We start from the raw sequence: 21,131 nt of genomic DNA, 5'->3' as shown, positions 1-21,131 counted from the left end.
TTTATCTGTGGTTATGATCTAAATGCATGATACTGGATGACCAATGGTTAATTTTAATAAAACTCAAACAGTCAGAATATGTTTTAATAGATTTTTTTAATGAACATAAATTTAACGTGGGACAGTAGTATTAGCCTGAGTTAGGATGCAGATTTACTGTCAACTCACTGTCAAATATGCGTTTCGATAAAAAAACATTTAATATTAATATTGCAGCCTGCACTGCAAACTGTGCTGAAGATAGGCTACATGCCAAAGTCACTTTACACTAAACAATATCCCCCATTAGCAAATGCAGAAACTAAGAAATATATTTTTTCGTGATAATTATCGTGATTTTTTTTGGGCCATATCGCCCAGCCCTATGTTAGAATTTACTCAAAACAGAAAGAAACAATAACTTTTGTTTTCATTTGTTTTTATTAGCATTAGTATTTGTTTATTCTGAAGAGAATCCATATTTCATATTTATATTTATGTGCTGTTGTTATCTCCAATATGACTGAAACAAAATCAAATATGGCAGTTTTGCTGCAAACAACAGCCACAGGCTAATTGGCTCTGAATTGAGGAAGCATCTTTGCCTGCGGTATAAAAACAACAACAGCCTATTAATGCTTCACTGCTTCAACTTCATTTTCTCACCAAAACAAAGGAGAACATGAATCGATACAGATGTAATTCAAATGTAGCCGTTTGATTGCAGAGTTTCAAGTTAGTTGACGAAAATGCAACACTTACGAATTTATTTGGCTCATTTTTGAATGGAGTAGGCATAATTATATAATAGTATGTATTAAAGTGTCATAAAAAACACTGTTTCAGCACACAAAGACAAAAAAAAAATAACGCATGCAATCATTGTCTTCTATGTGTCAAACAAGTTAATGTCTCAAACGTGTTTAACAAGATATCTAGAGATATACGGTGTATTTTCAGTAAATAAGTTTTACATTTAAAAAAAAAGCCAACATGCTATCAAAAACTAGCTAGAAATGCAGTTTTCTTTGCTGATTCCTCAGTGCCTCGGGTCAGTTGCCGCCTTCGGTATGGGTTGAACACAACCGGCTGCTGGTGAGAAAAGTGGATGAAACGGTGAACACCACTTTCGTGTGCGAGGTGAAGAACAGTCTGGGTTCTGCCAAGAAAGAGTTCTCTGCCACAGTCATCGGTGAGTGGCGCAATGCAGGAATGACACATGCACTCACAAGTCTGTGCCGATGTAAAAATTCAATACACTTTTCAGCTCAAGCACAGTGTCCTAACCAGGCGCTGTGAGCTAAACCATTTGGTGCCTGGTTAGGACACGGTGTTGCACGCCACCTCCATCGCACGTAGGAGGACACAAAATGTGGGAAAAGGGTTTCTCCTTGCTAAATACAGATACATTTTGGTAATCATGTACAATTCTCTAATGTGGGTGGGCTTTAAAAGCCAGACTCTTACTTGGTGGTGTGATTTCTAGTTGGCCTGTCTAACCTAATTTTGCGGGATTTTCTCCAGAAGCCTTTGTACTATGTGAAGTCACTTGGTGTGAGCCAGTTTGCCGGGGTTGCTTTTTATTTCTTCTTTTCCCTCTTCACCATACCTAACAACACCGTAATGTTGTATCTTTATTTAACCTATCTTAATACAAAAAAATGCTATTTTTCTTTTCCTCTCTGTTCCTGTGCATGGTTTTCTTTCTTTTCCTACAGCTTTGTTGTGCCGAAACGCACACATTAATGCACAACATTGTCTTGATGTTCCATTTCTTAAAACGTTAGCCGTTGTTGAATAAGCTTTGGAGTGGCTGCTTCACTAACTGGACGCGTGTAGGCCCGCGAGCCACTATGCTTTTGGCACTTTCTCATGCCATGGCAAGCGCAAGAGCTGCATTTAGAATCCGTGGGAATCCTTTTGGAAATTTCATTTTCTCTTGTGGGAGAACAAAGGCTCTTTGTAGGCGCACTGTAGTGAGAAAGTGTGGGATGTTGTTCAAATGTAATTTTTTTTCTTTTTTTCTTTTCACAACGATATTATAAGGATACTTTTATCACAGTCATAAGGACGCCTGGTCCTCACAAAAACATTCATGTACCTTCACTTGATACATTCACCGTTGCCGCACAACAGTGGATTGTCACAAAGGCTAAGTCACTGCATTGTTAAATATCTATTTTTTTGCGTGATGTTTTGCACAGCCATTTTGTCTCTGCTTGAAAGGCTGGTTAGTACTTGTCTAGGAGGTCTTTTCAGCAGTATATTTGAGTTGTTTGACTGGAAATTGAGTTGTTATTGAAATGTGCCTTTGGCAGAGAATACTCGACTGAATGTGTGATCTTTGATACTTTCCTTTATACACACTCATATATGTTAGGGATGGGGAAGAGTACCAAAGTACTTTAGTACTTGGGCCAGCAATGACTAATCTTGCAAACCCTGCTGAAAAACAAGTAGTTTAAACCATCCTAAAATAGTTTGCTAGTTTTAACTGGTATAAGATGGTTTAGCTGGTCTCCCAGCCTGGCAATCAGACGTTTAACTGGTCAGTGTAATATTATCTCCCACCCTGACCATATAAAATGTATCCAAAACCCCTGTAAATAATCAAAACCAACCAATTTAACCAGCCAGGATAAGCTGGTCTAACGCAAACGCGAGTGTGCGTTTCTGCAAAACAAAGCTGGTTTTGACGGTGGTTTAAATTTTTTAATGGTTTAAACTGATTTAGATGGTCTCCCAGAATGGACAAGCTGATGTTAAGCTGGTCAGTCTAGCTGATTTCCAACCCTGACTAGCTGAAAATTGTCCCAAATCCATCTCAAATATGGTTTAATCAGTTTACACAAACTGAAAGACCATAGGCCTGGTTTAAGCAGTTTTTCATACTTGGGGTGACAGCAATCATTAACACCCTAATGAAAAAATTAATCCAGCTCAAAGTAGATATCTGGTCTTACCTGGTTTAAGCTGTCTAATATCTCCCTGGTTAGTTAAGTTTTTATGGTTTTAGAGGGGTTTAGGACACATTTCAGCTGGTCAGAGTGGGATATCAGCTAGACTGACCAGCTAAACACTAATTTGTCAGGCTTGGAGACCAGCTTATCCTTGGCCAGTGGAGACCAGATAAAACCAGCACTAAAACTCCCTTAGGCTGGTTTAAGCTCGTATTTTCCCCCGAAAGGGAACACATAAGGGATAATTCACTTTGAATTGTTCACTACCTAGCTGCATTTTTTATTTTTACCAGCCACAATTTGTGCTGGTATTGTACTGCGCCATGTGTATTTCAATTAAGTCATTAAGTCAGGTGTAAACAGGGCCTAATATAAATGCAGACACGAATGCCACACCATGACAAAGCTCAGCGGATTGCAGGCGAGACTTATGCTGACGCAAAAGGAATTTAAAATCCCCCTAACTCCTAAAACTGTACACGTGAATGAGGCTAGATTGCACTGGTTCCCAGTGGGTCCACCAGCCTAGCTGGAGAGAAAGTAAGTGTGTGTGTGTGTGTGTGTGTGTGTGTGTGTGTGTGTGTGTGTGTGTGTGTGTGTGTGTGTGTGTGTGTGTGTGTGTGTGTTTTTGCATAATAAAACGAGAAAAGAACGGAAGGAGGGCTGTTTTAAGAAGAATATCCCCCAGACAGAATTCTCCTGAAGTTGAATTCACGCTCTTTTTCTCTTCCCGTTTTCCTTTCTCCTTGAGAGGGAGACCTTAGCTTGTGCCAGCTAACAGACTAATCATGCAGCTTGCCAAGAAGGAGTGTTTCCTCATTTCTTTCCCCTCCTTAACAGTTTTCAGACAGCTAATGCAGAAAACTGAAGGCTTTCATTGTAGACTCTTTAGGGGGAAATGAGAGGCCATTTAGCTGCTTAATTTCTTGGCTGAATCTTAGTGCTGTTTATTGGGGTTGGTAGTGGTTGCACTTAAGGAACCAAACAACTGAGTTTTTGCAGAAAGATACAGGCGCACATTTGCACGCATGCATGCAAGTGCATGCACAGCTTAAAACAGCACACAAGGCACGTCCCTGCTGAAAAGACTGTCGTGTTTTGAATGCATGAGTTCATTTGTCAGTAAGGCTTCAATTGTCAACTAGCTTCACCAGAAAGACCATGCTCTTTGACCCATCTTGCCAGCTGAGAAATAATCATCATACTGTATTTTGAGGATTTTGTTTTGCTTTGCCACAGTGCAAAGAAAACAAACTTTAAGACAAGACAAAACGAAAGATTTACAAGTTCCTGCTATGGTTAGTGCGTGTTTGTAAGTCTCTGCTTTACATCTAGACCTCACATTGGATAATTAATATTCATGAGTCAAGATATGAAATATTAACTCATCTTGACCTTCCTACTTTTCCGATTATTTCTTCACCCTCAGGGTAAATAGCATGGCTACTGGTCCATCATGTAGACCAGCACCAAACATGCACTAAAAAATAAGCTTTTTCTAGTCTAAGTTGGTCTTTTCAACAAGGACATTGAGAGAAAGAGTGAAATGATTTTCTGAATCGAAACATTAGCTTGTGCAGTGCTGATTGCAGACTGCAACACTCCACTGCACTCGTTGATGATCTTAGCCATCAGATCCGGGTCTGTAATTACTAGATATTCAGATCAATGTTCAATTGTACTGGCCTTAAATGGTTTATTTTTAAAAGTTAAGTGTGTAATTTAGAATAAACTGTTCAAATAAGTGGCACTTTTTAAAGGAAATCAACCTACAAATGTCTTATTATCAGCCAGCTCTCTATATAAAGTTGTATATACAAATATGTTCAACTTGATCTGCATACAGGGTATTACGACCCACCGACACCCAATGCGATATCCACCAATCAAAGAGGTTCCCAAATTTCAATCGTATTTTGATTGAATAAAATGAATGGAGAATATTTTGTGGGTTTCCATGGGTCCTCAGCCATAGATCGGCTCTTACTCTTCAAGTTGACTTTTGCGTAAACATCTAAAAACACACTTCATCTTTAAATTATGACATTTGGTCCCTCCAGTCCTGAACATGTGTTTGTGTACTCGATCTGATTTGATGTATTCCCTTTTTTAGAGCTTTCATATCATATCAAACCTTTGTTCTGGCACTAGCGCTCTTACCTGTAGCGTCTTCAGCCTTACGGTGTGAAAACAATGTCTGAAACTCAGCATGTGAGATAAGGTGAGGGAAAGACCTCAGTCGACTGACACCTGGGTGAAGCTTATCACCCACGGCTTAGCAAGAGAAAACCGAGACAAAGAAAGAGGCAATGACTGGGAGAGGAGATTTCACCCTGCTAACATTAAGTGAAATGTCAGAAAAGTGGGCTGCCAAGATTACCTGGCTCTTAGCCCACACCGTCCATCATTAGGGATCATTACAGATACTCAGAAACCTTAGAGCTCACCGTAGAAACATGAGGGCTCACCGGGTAGCCTTTTTCTTTGCTTTGATCAATTACAGAATACTAATTAGGCTTTCTCTGGGTCTTGCTTTTGGCTATACCTTACTGACCCGCTTGGATTCTAATGATTTAATGATTTATTGGGCTTTCCTTAAATAAGCAATTGAATAAATGATTAATCCAGAACATTTAAGTATTCATGAACATTATTAGCCATTTAGAAACCATGAGTTGGCAACTGTAAAAGATTTAATTCTGCATTCTTTTAATTGAAATGTTTTACCTTTTAAAAAATTCATATTTCTTTTTAAGCAACGATAAATCGAGTATCAAAGCTGTTTTGCAAAGTTTCTGATGCATCGGTTGTGCAATCTACCCTAGAAGTGCAGTTCGGAGTGCTTTAAAGATGTATCTAGCGATCTGAATCAATGGAGGCTTATTTAAAAGCAGTATTTTTACTGAGCCGCTCTACACATGTCAGTGTGTAGAATCTGCCACGCCGCATATACCAATGTTTTAATGTTCAAAAAAAGAATGCACGCCGTGCCTATCCAGATGGTGCCGCGTTTTTTCATAAACATTTAGTTTTCAGACTCTCATTACTCCTCTCGATTTTCTTTGGGAAAGTAGTCTACTTTTCCGAGTACATTATGGGGAGCAGCCTGTCTGAAATGGGACAATGGCACATTTTTCACGAATTTCTCATGGATGTTGACACTGATCTGCAGATGCAATGAACTGTTGAAAAATCATTACAGGATCCTTTTACAGCTTAGTTGTAGTTAGCCTGGCTTAGGTGAGCGATTTCTTCTGCTTCCACAATCCTGTTATCTGTCATTATTCGTCATTACCTGAGCCTTCTCTCTAATAAACCTGTGCTCTGCTTGAAGGGCTGGCCGATAAATGGATCGTGATATCTTCCAACCTTTTGATGATGTTCTATATATATATATATATATATATATATATTCAAATCAGTGGAGCTATCATATAAACCATAAAGCCAATTGGATTCAAAACGTGTAATGCAAAAGTGAAATACAAGTCTAGTTAATGTTTCTTAATAACTGAAGATTAATCCTTTATTTATTTAACAATAAACAAAGCAACATTTTGTCTTAAATTTGATCTCAACAAACATTAATAATTCCCTACACAGAGTCTTACCAAGTCATTTTGAAAAAATGAAAAAATGTCATGCAGTGACTTCTGTAAACATTTCAGAGTGATGAGAACATTTTCACAGTTTTGATTGGAGTCATTGAAAGTGTCAAAAATATATAAATATACAGTATTATATACATATATATACTGTATACATATATATAGGTTGTAGATAGAGACCACTTGACGCTATACAAACTGATTGCTAGCATAGCTCTCTGTGTGTGTGTGTGTGTGTGTGTGTGTGTGTGTGTGTGTGTGTGTGTGTGTGTGTGTGTGTGTGTGTGTGTGTGTGTGTGTGTGTGTATATATATATATATATATATATATATATATATATACACACACATATATAAATATATATATATATATATATATATGTAAGGATATTGAGGATATATACGAGGATAATGAATCATAAACTATACACACATATACATATGTGTGTGTATGATTTATGATTCATTTTCCAGCCCTTTTTGCTTGTTATGACATTTTTAGAAATCTCATGTTCACGACCCAAGACCTGGCAAGGTTTTTCCTTTTTATCCTGATGTTGTAATCCACTCAGCCATGCTTACGCCCGAGTCTTTGATGTACAGTGCACATGGTTACTTTAGCAGGACAAAAGAAATCAAGATAGGCACCCTGGGATTATTGCCTGCCACAGATCGAAATTGAGAAACATGCATGTCAGAAATACCATCCTCCTCCAGAGAAGCTCTACCGCTCTTTAAGCCATCAGCCCCGTGAGCGTGTGTGTGTTCTAGCACGGAAACGAGTGTCTCTGACAATAGGGTTATTAGGATCTGCTCAGAGCCCAATTATACATTTGAAATCTGTTGGATTTAGCACTTTCAAACAAGCGTTGCACATGACCTAGTGATATGCGCAGTCAAGTATGCATCTCAAAACCGAGCCTTCTGGTGTTTTTCCAAGTAATTAACTTGTGTAGAACTCAACTCTTTGGTCAGTCAGCTCTTAGGACGCTTTCTCTTATCACTTTTGGCAGCACCATTAGTGGTCAACACGTCACCTGTCAGTTAGCCCGGGCTTTAGTAGGACAGCAGGAGAGGTTGGTGTAAGCTGAATGTATGAGCCCTGAGTTCTCCAGTAAATCAATAGAGGACGTGTGAGACTCCGGAAAGGAGGGGCCACCGCAGGCCGTGGCTGAGATTTGAGCCTATCCTTTACAGTCAGAGGAAATGCGATCTCTCTGTTTGTTTCATCCATCATCTCTTTCCTTTTGTACTGCCAAAAAAACCTGTATATTTTAGTAGAAATAAATTAGAATATAATGATCGCACTCATGCAGTGCATGTGCGGATCGCTTTGGGTACGGTGTTTTTCTGTGTGATTGATTGCTTCCATAGTGGTTGTAGTTCTACCTGGGGGGGGGGGGGTTATTTTTTATAAATGGGAGTTTATAGTCGAGTGAAAAGCGGATGCCTTTGTGACTTCTCAGAATAGAGCTCTGCTAGCAATCAGTTTATAGAGAGCCAAGTGGTCTCTAACTACAACCTATAGCTTAGAAAATCATGAATAATTACATAAATTACCACCCTAAATGCTATAGTTATACTTAGCGTATTCTTGTGCCTTTGGAAGGTGCCGTCTTGTTGAGTTGAAATTAGCGTGAGTTTATTGACTCTAGCGGGAAACTGATGACGCAATGTGGAGAACTTGTGTATGCAAATACTGTCCAACATTCGGATAAATTGCAACAATCGGTTAATTCTCTGATTGATTTTTATAGATAACGTATAAACTTTTAAAGACAGTTATACTGTAAGCTACTAGGTTGTATATTGATGGTAAATGCTTTTGTTGATGCCATCAGTTTGTATTAGTTCAACTTATTTGTTAAAGAATCTCATTTAACAGTAGGATTCCTGGTGGAAAAACTACATTACCCATGATGCTTTAAATATTAGAGAGTCACAGCAAGCAAATTGCAGCAAAAGATCTCAGCAGTAAACGCCCACTTCCATGAAGCACCATGAATTACTGTATGTGCTCAAGCCAGACTCTCTGTGCTCTCTGTGCTATATATATAGAATGTTGATACATATATATCAATATTTAGCAGTAAATACATTGTTTCTTTATATATAATCAACATCTTTAAATCAAGTTCGTTTTTATTTGATTGCAATGCTTCATGAGGATTATAGTTCTTTCCTTCATTAAAGCTGTTATGTACACAGTCTTGTACCTTTGTCTTTTTGCCCGATTTTCTAATACTTTTTTTGCTTCAAATACATTTTTGTAATGTTGAAATTCACCCCGTAACTGGTTGGTTTGGTACATGTTGTAAAACCCCTTTATTGAAGACGTTTTAAAAAAAAAATCCCTATGAGAAAAATTAATGTAAAATATACTTCCGGAATCAACACCGATAAAAAAGTGTGCAGGCACTGTTGCTCTTTATATATGTGTTAATAAAATCCCTCAGAAGTTGTCATGATTTTTTTTTTTTTTTTTTTACATTATTAGCATTAGTACAAGCAACAGATTCCAGCTATGTATGCATGCAGGAAAATTGACTTTAATGTCGAAGGGTTTTGTAGCATGCCATTAACAGAGTGTGGTGGAATAATAATGCACTGTAGTTATGACACTTGATGAGCGTAGCGGACAAGTTAAAGGTCACGAGGGCTGAAGAGGTGCTTTGTCCTCGAGCCCATCAACATTCTTCGACAATAATGACCTTTAACAGCTTCCACAACTCTCTAAAGGTTCGCTCTCAATGTGGGTTGTAGGAGCTCAATGTTTTTTCAATAACACTCATAAAGAGTTGTGCTAGTAAATTTGGTGACTTAATGTTTTATTAGGCCTGGAGTAGATCAATACTGTGAGACTTCTTTGCTGGCTAAGTGCCATCATTTCAATAACGATATCTTAAATTTAATCAAAGAAAGGATAAGCCTATTAAAATTGAAAATATCCAGAGTGTCCTGCTCTTTTACAAGAGCAGTCAAGATGTAACAAGTCAGTTGTTCGGTCGTACTCAGAATCAAGGTGAAGCGGTGCCGTATCTTTCTGCAACCCACCTTTGTCTTGTGTCTCAGTCTTAGAGCCTGATGTCGACCGTAGGATTCACAGATACTGTCTCCCAGGCCGATGAATAATGGATCCTGAGCTGTGGCATCTGGGAAAGATAGTGTCAGGAGAGTGAGGTTAAGAGAGATTGGGGATGTTAGCCGGTTGTGTAGTTGTGTGTATGTCTGTGTCTTAGTCCCACATACGAGCCCGTTCTCAGTAGCAGCGGAGCTTGAAGAGACTTTAATGGCAGTGGACTGAGAGGCACGGCGAAATGGAACAGGGTATCCTAAGAAAGAGCTCTTTTAGCACCTCTCTGTCTCCTGGGATAAAACAAACCAGCGGAGGAGCGAATGAAAAGGAAAAAAAGTTGTGTGGGAGAGGGAGCGGCTGTATGCTTGTTATATTGCATGGATATGAAGTCGTTTCCAAATTGTGTGGGAAGAAATGTAATGTACGTGTGTACATTTTTCGCACATAGTTTTTCATCATCTTACTGTTACTTTCATGAAGCACTTCTCGGTAGTTCCAGAGACCGTAGTGCGAAAGAGAACATGAGCAGAGACTGCATGATTTTTTTGGGAAAAGCCTCTTGACTTGTTTCTAGTAGACTGAATCCATAATCACTCAAATTGTCATGGTAACAGGGGAAATTGCAGGTGGTGGAATTGGTGATTGCTTGACCGAGAGCAAAGCATAAGTTTAGAAGAGTTTGCATGCTATTTGACCTTTGAATTAAACAACCAAGCTTCAGTTTATTTAAGTAGCGCTGTTTTCTAAGGCTAGGGTCACTGTTACTCTGACTCTCATAATCAACAGCACAAACTGCAGACAGGCAAATTGCGTTTATACAATAAACAGTTAGTTAATATTGAGTAACTTGCATATCATATCTTTGCTCCACTAGTTTGAAACAAATCCATCGCAGAATAGCCTAACTGTTGTAATTCTCCTAGCAATACACAGTAGTGGTGTTTTCTGCCTGGACGAATTAGCGATTTATTATTATTATTTAAACAACCATATACATTGCAACCATATGACTTGATCTATGAATATAATATGTAAAACAATGTCTTCTATTATGATTCAAAATAGCATTTGTTGAGTCTTTTTGAGTGATTAAAATACTCTATGGACATGATCTTGCAAATTGTTCATCTTGAAGAAAGTGTCCTGTTGTATTTCAAAGCGATTTAAGTGACCACTTAGCAATACCCTGGCACCTACAACACTTTAGCAGTGTAGCAAAGAGCTTTACACTGACAAGAAAAACTCAGAAAAGGTAAAAATCTAGCTGTTTTTTTTTAAATCAGTGAACTTTTAATCCATTTTAGCTTCTTACAAAACCTCAAACTCATGCACTTTATCCTAATTCTCTTGCTTTGCATATTTATAAGGTTAGCTGTATGACCAGCATTTTTAATATATTGACCAGTGTAATGCAGTAATGTAACCAAAATCAATGCAGTGGCCTTGCAAATTACTGTTCTATAAGTTGCACATACAGGCTTAGTCAGAAAACTTTTGATTAAATCAGATTGTAAATATAATTACTCTTGACTTCACTTGATATATATATATAATGAATATAGACATCACTTCCTGTTAACGCTGCCTCAGCAGCACATTCCATGCAGGCCCAGTGGGTTGCAGCATGAAATGGGGCTAATCCTTCCTGAAGCAAGTGTTCCTTTAGTGTTTGTGACTTGGACACATTCCCGGGAACTTGGTGGGAATGCACAATCTGACCAATTAGCTGACGTTAGCTGGAAGACATAACCAGCATAACTTCCGATTCTTCCTCTTTGCATGACCATACTGTGACATAATCTTTACATCCCTTCTCCATCTGTGTGTTTCTCTTTCTTGCTCTCTATATGTGTAGTGTAATTTCACCTGGTCAGCTCCCGAGCGTAGAAGGAACGGACGTTTGTGTTGTTTTCTTGAATCGAGAACCGAGAGCGGATCCGGCAAACTTGGCTCACACCATAGGACTTGTAGCTGGGAACTGGGGGCAGCCAAAAACCATTTCACAGGCTAATCTGAACCAAATCGTACACCACCACCATGTATGGTGAAGAATAGCTCCCACCACCAAGCAGCAAATTCCTCTTTTGTGCCCCTCCCCTCCTCTGCAGAGTCGACTGAAGACCCCTCCAGTGCAGGCATGGTGGCCGGAGCCATCCTGGGCAGCTTCTTGGCCCTCGTTTTGGTCGGCGCGTTGGTCACCGTGTTAGTGATGCGAAGTCGTCGCCAGCAGCATGGATATTCGGGTGACGGCGAGCAGGGCGCTTACGGCAACAAAACCCGTCTTTTTGGAGGCAAGAAGGCCAGCAAGAACGGCACAGGGGCCAACAACAATGGCCCGATCTACACGTACCGTGAAAGCGAGCCGGGAGCCTTGACAGAGAAATGCAATGAGTTCCCTCACATGACAACCAGCCCGCCAACCGCCCATGACATCCTGCTGAGCGGCGAGCTGAATGAAGCGGTGCGAAGGAAGTTCGACGCCCTGAACGACAGCTTGGAGGAAGAGGAAGAGGACGAAAGGTACGACCGTTTCAGCGGACTGCCGACCAGCTACCAAATCCACCGGCACGAGGACGAGTGTGCTCCTTACCTGGATGACGACATGGAGTCTCAACGAGACGGCTCAATCATCTCCCGGACTGCCATCTATGTCTAGAAGAAGCAGAGAATACACCTGACTGATATTTACTTGACCTTTTAAAACAAAGACAGAAACGTGCCATCTGAGGAGTGGAAGCAGAATGGTTTGTCACATCTGTGGATGAAAACACTCATTATCAAGCAGAAAACACATTCATTTTGCTTGCCTCACAATGCGTACTTTTAAAAGATATCATAAGGGATTTGATTGTCATGTAACTGTAACCTGTTGTTAACACCCATTCTAGTCAGAATCCATCCTTCTGTGGTTCATTCACACCCATGAGCACAAAACTCAAGTAGGCCCTTTGAAGTGAATAGACAGCCTTGTGATTGCCCATACAGGGTTGTCAATGCTACATTGCACGAGTTGCTCAGCATCTGTGACCCAGAAGCTAAGGCCGCTCTTGCCAGGTTGTATACGGCTTCTTTTATCAATCGCCGAGAATGTCGTCTTCAAAAACAGCTGGATGTTTTGTTAGCTAAACAGGAAACAGACAACGCAACGTTCGCTCCAGCATCTGGGTCATTCATCTGTGCCGCCGATCAAATCCAGCAGTGAACGCTTTTAACTTTCCCCCACAATTTTTTATTTTTTGTTCATTAATTGGATGTCTTGTTTCACTAAAGGCATTTTCCCGAATCACTCAAGGAGTTCTTGGCAGAGGGCGTAATTGTTTTTTGGCTTTTTCCTCTTCGTACTCTCCTGTCAGCCTCTGCAGTTTGTTCCAGGCCATGTTTAATTCAGAGTGTTTTGCATTAGCCTTGTGCGTTTTGGGCTGATGCATGTTAACCCCCCACCCATCGATTAATCCAGTTATATCAAAACCATAGAATGCTACATCTAAAAAATGCAGACAGTAGCACTTCAGCACGGCTTCAGCCTCTCGCATTAGCACGAATCCTTCCAGGAGGAAATAGGCTTGGACTGTTGTTTTTGTCTTTTAACTTCACTACAACAGATTAAGTCGATTAATGCACATCATAGATCTGTGGGGAAGGTGGGGCCGTGAGAGAAACACAACTGATGTGCTTTTGAGTGTGGGATTATTTGGACAGCGAAACGCGGATGGACCCCAGCAGGGACCGTTAAGCCAGGCGGCATATGTTGCCAGGTTCAGCGGAGTCCACGGTCTTGAAAAGCTGCCAGCTGTGAAAAAAGGTCAAGGGACAAGGCGCTTTCACCGTATGTTCAGCAGCGAGATAAGGACACTCACTTTACCGCATCCCTCTAGAGCGGGTCAATGGTTTGTTTTGATGCCTCACGCATAAGCCGACTTTTTTAAAATGACAAAAGAAGACATTTCAGACATTTTGTTAACTATGTGTGTGTAACCGTAACCGTGTGAGTCCAGATGTGGATTCATTTGTCTCCGGGTGTCGGCGAATGCGTGTTTTGCATAATATCATGCAGCTTGTATGGATGCTTTGGCAGTGCTTTGAATTACTTGAGCCGTGACTCATTCATCCTTGGTTTCACAGCATCGAGCCTTTGGTGGAGGGAGGTTAGAGCGATAATGACAAAGGAGCAACACACTCACCAATGCGACCCAACCCAGAAAGAACTCTGTATCCAGCAAAGCAGATATAGCATGAGTAATTTGGAGATTATACTATCTGGACCCAGTGACTGTAAGGACTGTAGTTACTCTAGCCTGCAATGTTCACCCACGCTGCAGATTTGCAAGCCTGTTAATTTTTTTCCCCTCCCTAAAGCTCTTCAAGTTCCATCACTGCACTGAAAAATAAGGACGGGAAAGCTACTTTTCTGAGAGCTGCTAAGGCCTTGACATTTTTTTTGATGGAAAAAAGAAGATGCAGAGAGAAAATGGGGAGCTTAATGCGTCAGTCAATAGTGTGTTGTTTGCAGTAGTAAATGTATTAACTTTACCTGTTTAGTTATGAAATTGGAATCAATGTCAGGCAGATTCATGCATTCAGAGAGGCCTGTGATGTCTTGTGATTTACTGACAACGGTTGTGAACATTTGACTTTAAAAATACTATTCGAGACTTGAGAATACTAAAAGAGCAATGTTGCCAAATCAAGTTGTAACAACTCTTAGTATTCGTGTTTTAATAGAATCTTTGGTTAAACTTTTCTGAATGTTACTATAGAATATTAGTATTAAGGGTTAGATGTGATGCCATGTTCTCATTTGCACAATCCCAAGGCTACATATAGCGATTGATTATTGAAATAATTTGGTAAATTTCACAAAATCGGTCAAGAATATCTCTGGGTCATATTTTACTGCAGAATCTTAGAGAAATCTAAAGTAACTTTAACTTGCATAAAGACAATTAAGTAACACACACACACACATTTATATATATATATATATATATATATATATATATATATATATATATATATATATATATATATATATTATACACACACACATATATAATAGTTAATCACAATTTTTATTAAAAAAGATATTGAGATATATTATGGTAATGAAAATGTATCGAAGCATCTGTTTAATTGTGAAGAATAAAATGCCATAATGCAAAGTATACACCATATATTTATGTAACTATGTACTGAATTTTGTTGATATTTGATTTTGGAGAGAAATATGACCTGGACTTCACCTGGTTATCTAGTAATGTTTGGAGAGAAAAGATACCATCTATCCACGTGTTCTCAATATAATAAATAAAACAAAACAGTATGTTTTGATAAGTTGATGTAAGTGCCTTCTGGGATGTGTTTTTAGGGTTGGAGGCTCGCCACAATACAAGCGATGTCGAAATCCCTGTATATTGTAAATTAATGCTAGTTTTAAAGACTGCAATCAATCAACAATATTAAGGATAGAAGAAAAACAAGACTGCCTGAGCAACGGCAAATTGCCCCCACGTGATGATCCTTAATTGCTCCACATTATGGTGCAAGTCATTATTAACTCATCAGCTGTGGATGCCATCCCGAGCTGATTTAAACTTGTTTTCATTCACTCTGAATGTTGTGTTGTGCTGTCAGGTTGTGACACTATGTGTATGAAGAACATTTGGACTGAACGCTGTGCCCGGCGTCAGACTTCCTGTTTCTTTTGTGTAAAAACTGCAACTCTCCACAGTTTCATATCACATCACGTAAATGCTGTACTACAACGAATCTGTGTCAATACTTGTGAGAACGATCTATACTCTCTTCTTTTTGTTTGTTTAGTTTGTTATATACTATGGATGGAAAACCAGTGTTATCCTGTGAGGTTTTGATGGTGTGTATTATGACGTGATGTGCCCTGTTTGTGAGATATCTATATACTGTATATGTATGTATTTATCATCAAGAAATCCAGTGAGAGAAAAGTGTTATTTATCAGTACTGTAAATAACAGATGTAGTGGTCAGTTATGGCCAACACCAAATATAAAAGCAGAAGTAGTTTAATATCCCAGAGTAGATGAGAATAACCTCAGCTGCCTTGAGTCCGGTGATTTGGACAGGCGGGAATACTGCGAGTTCAGGAGATGTAGCCTCCCCGACGCACACTAGTTAGTTAGGTACTGACTCGCGGCCTGTGTTGAAGTACAGTACAGATTGACGTTCGCACACAAACTTTTTGCACTGACAACTTTTTGCTCTCTCAGCCCTCGACGACATGACACACACTCTCAGCATGACAAGACGTCAACAGTAGATAAACACTCACACTCACTCGACTGTAGCGGGTGGATCTTACGCACATGTCCTGGTCATATGACACTCGTGACTCGGAGGAAAGAAATAATAAATTACATTTTTTTTTTTAAAGACTTTTGTTCAAACGGTCATGGAGAACCTGGAAATATAAGGACCTTTTCAAAGTGTGATTTCCAGGCCTTGAAAAGTGCATAATTATTTCATGACTTTAACAATATTATTTTATTAAATTTATTTTATTTAATATGAATATTGTTTAAATGTTATTTATTCAAAGTATAAAATAAAAATGTCACTTCTAAATTAACTTGAGTAAAACGTAAATGTTTTAATAGTGTAAATAGTTTAAATTTTAGTTGAGTTAATTTTGTAATGCATTTTATTTTATATTTCGAATATTTTTTTCCCAATATTTTAATGATTGTGGCATAGAAAATATGCATAATTGTTATGAAAATAACGGTACAACACTTAAAATCTTTCCATTTCATTGCAAAATGTAATAAATTTCCCCCCCCCCTTTTTGAAATAAAATCTTTAGTCATGGAAATGAATTGGTCAAATGTGCATTGTTTTTTTCCTGACTGTAACAAATTAAATTTTATTACATTTCATCTGAATATTTTAAATTAAAATATTAATTTAAAATATAAAATAAAAAAATCACTTCAAAATTACCTCAAGTAAAACGTAAATGTTTTAATGGTGGAAATATTTTACATTTTACAGTTAATTTTGTCACGTATTTTTATTTAATATTTGGAATAAATCTTATACATGACAAAGAAAATATGAATACTTTTTATGAAAATAACGAAACAATGCTAAAAAAAAATCATAATTTTCCTTTAAATAGCTAAATAAATTCCTTGTTGTATTGGGCTGAAATATGAAATCTTAAAAGTTAAAATGTGCATTATTTTATTATGACTAATTATCTTAATTGTATTACATTTTATTAATCTGAATATTTAAATTTTATGAATATTTATTCAAAATAAAAATACATCACTACAAAATTAACTCAAGAAAAATGTAAATGCTTTAATGGTGTAAAAAGTTTACATTTGAGTTATTTTCATAATGTATTTTTATTTAATATTTTTTTATATCCGGTATTTCAATGTTTATATTGCATAATTTTCATGAAAAGAATGGTACAATGCTAAAAATCATATATTTTTTTTCTTATTTACTTTTTATTTCCTGTTGATGTTAGGCTGAAATATGAACCAGGCATGTTTTCTTTGTGTAAGATTCGCCCTCAAATCACTCCGCACACACTGTGTCCATCCAGGATTTATTCTCCGCTGTTAAAAGCAACGTGAGAAACTATTACGCTGACATACACCAGTATTATCCTGTTTAGTAAAAGACATTATCAAGATTCATATTGGCTTCCTCCGTTCCTCACTGGTCATGAGGTTTTATAACCCTGAAAGACTCCAGATGAAGTGGGAAGCACTGGGGCACTAATCCTCTCTGAAAATGGTGCCACAGCGGGCAGAACACTGCCAGGTTAAAACCCAATGTTTCTGGCATACAATTACGCAGCCACTACTCTTAATTTTTGACAACAGAAATGGGTTATGGCATGCATCTCCAGTTTGCATCTGCCTCTAGTCTCAAAGCAGCTCGGAGCCATTAGGCAAAATTGCCATTCCACGTTTTTTCATTGCCTGTTCCCTCTCATCAGCTACTTGTGAACACTATAAATAAATGAGAGAACTAGCAAACACATTACTAATTGATACGCAGCCCTGCTTACCTCAACGCCATTCGGTCGTTTCGCGTTTGGCTTGCTGCTTTTTTTGTTTGTTTTCATTGTGTTAGATATGTCTCTTTTAGGGGAAAAGGGTTCTCTGGCATCACTAAGCTGTTCCACTGATTAACACTAACAGAAACACTTAAACTTGTGTGGAGTGTTTATTTGGAGCGGAAAGAAAACCGTGTACATTCCAAGTCCCAGTTTTGTCCTGTCACATTATTTTTGTATACTGGTTGTAATTAAAACCTGGTGGATTTCTAAGTGCTTTGTCTGACGTATCTGCTTCATATTTTCTGTGATCAAACGCAGTATGTTCACTGCCTCTCAGGAGCTCTCGTGATGCTGCGGGATGAAGATACACAGTTTACACAGTCTCCTACACAAATTACATTCTAACCCACACAAACGCAATCCTTGAAGAATGTTGGTGTGGTTTTCTTGTACAGCAGGAATAGCACGACGAGCTGCTAAACTCCTCGAGCACACGTCCCAAAAAAAAGTGGGTCACGTTGTCAGTGGGATCAGCGCTGGGATGTGCTCTATTAGAGGTCAAATTGACAGAAACATCCAGTTACACAAACAACATTAACTGAATCCTGTCGCCAAACGTCACTAAGATACATAGAACCAGTTCGAAATTTGTGTATATATATATATATATAAAACCTTGTACATAGTGTATGTATGTCTGCCTGTATTTGTTATATAATATACAAATAAAATGTACAAATATATAATATACAAATCTATAAAAATGTTATATAATATAAAAATTATATATATATATATATATATATATATATACATATATATATATATATATATATATAAACAAACTATAAACTATATATACACGCACACAGTAGGTTATTATATTAATATTTATTGATAATATATTGTTTACATTAAAATCTTTATTGTATATTTTCATATAAAATGTATTATATTTTTATTAATAATATGTATACGTATTTATTATTTGAATATATATATAGCATATGATTAATTAAAAATATTACAATATATTAGAAATATAATATATTAGAAATATTATATATAGTATGTTCCTACACACAATAGTTTAATATATTCATATTTATATTAAAATATTGTATATTGTCAAATAAAGTGTATTAGTTATTTAATTTAAAAATATATATTATTATTATAAATAAGTGTGTGTATATACAGAATATATATATATATATATATATATATATATATAGCATTATTTTTAATATTAATAATAGATTCTCAGTAACATTTTTGAAAGAAGTCTCTAATGCTCAAAACCAAGTTTGCATTTACTATACATACACATATATACACTATATATATCATGAACTATTACAATTTTACAATATAATTTCAAATATTTTTGTGGAAACTTTTTTCAGAATTCTTTGATTCATTTGAAATCGAATTGACACCATTGACAATTTTGAAACATTTCAACACATCATTGCTGAATAGAAGTATTAGTTTCTTTCCGGACCAAACTGCCCGAGGGTTTCCAGAGGTATTCTCCACCAGGATGTGCTCACAGGAATCTCAGTCCTGTCCTGTTATCCTAGACTTGCTAATGGCTTTTGACAAACCTGCCGCCCATTGTGTCCTGGTTCCCAGCGAGCCTCCCCTCAGCCTTGAGGGCCCCCTTCAGGCTCCCGCATCTGTCGCCTTGACAACGCTCTGTCACCAGCTCCAGTCTCTCGTTCCTTCCCTGCACAAGGACACCGTCCGCACAGGGTCTGTCTACTGTAGGAGACCTGAAAATAGCTCTGCATTACTGTTTGATTAGGACCTGGGGAAAGGCACAGTACATCAGCGGTTGCCATTGTCTTGAAAAAATTATGATCTTCCAAAAGATGATCTCATCCTGAGATGATTGTCATTATTTAATAACATTACACAACTGGAAATGGAATTCCTGAAGGAATGGCACATCCGGCCATCCGCCAGGTGCATTTATCCGTAGGGTGAAATTCAGATAAATTGGCTTTTTGCCATTCATTTGATTTGACATTTATATATACAGCAGAGTCCACGATTCTGAGAGCAATCAGCGCGAGAGTGAGAGTGTTTCCAGACAGCTGACAGGACTGTCCCTCATTCCCTCAGGCCAGTGCTGCCGTGCCACAGAAACTTTTATATTCATTGATCTACTTCTACATCCATTTTTGTGCCTTGTAAATGTAAAGGTTTCTGTGATATTCTATTCTCTTGTTGCGTATTCTGCTGATTTGTCCCCAAGATTATCTATGACTGTTAAAATTGACACCAAGAACGATAACTATAAAGATAACTATATTCTTCTGCTTATAATGCTCGAGCTGGTTACTGCAGGATGGATTCTGATTGGCTGTCAATGTTTTTATTGTTCATCAGCTGGATAAAATCATTGTGAAAGTGGTCCCAACAATATTTTTTCTCTGTGCCATTATCGTTATAGCTGTGGTGTGAACTCTGTTATTCTTTAATAATATTGAGAATGATTTTTAGAACTATATCTTTAACTTTATAGTTATCGTCCTTGGTGTGAACAGGCCTTTAGTTTTGAAAGAATGCTTTTTGTTTTTTCTGCTAAACTGTTTTAGAATTATAAGGCACATTTTTTTGTAAAGAAAATTTGTAAATAGAACGTCACATTTATTTGAAAACATAAATATTTCATATGAAAATACACAGCTAAAAATATCAATAATTTCAGTTATTTATTATTAAAAACAAGTGTGAAAAGTTGAAACAATTAACATTTTAAGAATGTTGTCTCGGTATTGAAAATTTCACATTTATTTAAAAATATAAATATTAGTTCCAGAAAATATTTAAAAAATGTTAAAAATATCAGTATTGAAAATGTATCTACTGTATTTTTCAGTTTTCTATTAAAAACGATATTAACAACATAACTACTGTGAAAAGTTTAAGAATTTTGCTTATATTTAAAAACTGTTTTAGAATTAATATTGCTAAATTTTCGTTTTGTAAAGAAAAAATTTCATGTTAAATTAAAATATATATAAAAAAAATGTAATACAAAAAAATTATATTACCAGCATATATGAAAAGTTGAAACAATTAAGATAAATGTAAAAATATTATATTCGTTTTGAAACCTTTTAGAATAAATAGAATAGATACATTTTCTCTTTGTAAAGAAAATTTCACATCGAATGAAAAATATTAATATTATTTCTTGAGAATATAAAAATACATAGCTAATAATATCAATACTGAAAATGTACCTACTGTATTTTTTACGCAAAATTATATTACCAGCATAACAACTGTGAAAAATTGAACATGAATGTGAGAATGTTGAAGTGTGTCCTTATCTGCTTTAATTACCATACTTGATTTAACATATATATTTGATAAGTGATCATAAATAGTGCAAGTCCTTTAACATGTCTTATGCATTATATGTCATATTGATTTGTAAGGA

The 21,131-nt window shown here is 37.2% G+C and overlaps 1 protein-coding gene across 3 annotated transcripts in view; it reads left to right on the top strand.

The window, feature by feature from the left end:
* Window positions 1-21,131, top strand: part of pvrl2l (PVR cell adhesion molecule related 2 like) — a 144,783-nt gene that overhangs the window by 69,112 nt on the left and 54,540 nt on the right. For 2 of the 3 annotated variants that reach the window (XM_077195008.1, XM_077195010.1), the window contains exon 6: window positions 1,023-1,171. In XM_077195008.1, coding sequence (XP_077051123.1) covers window positions 1,023-1,171 — 149 coding nt within the window. Of the gene's footprint in view, window positions 1-1,022; window positions 1,172-11,730; window positions 12,403-21,131 lie in introns of those variants that run through there. The other variant, XM_077195009.1, reaches the window with a different exon arrangement.

The sequence above is a fragment of the Siphateles boraxobius genome, unplaced genomic scaffold, assembly GCF_051911475.1.
Source record: "Siphateles boraxobius isolate OS27281-9 unplaced genomic scaffold, OSU_SipBor_1 33, whole genome shotgun sequence".
In the NCBI taxonomy this organism is placed as follows: Eukaryota; Metazoa; Chordata; class Actinopteri; order Cypriniformes; family Leuciscidae; genus Siphateles; species Siphateles boraxobius.
The sequence above is the reverse complement of the archived record's forward strand: the minus strand, read 5'-3'. Positions and strand labels throughout refer to the sequence as shown.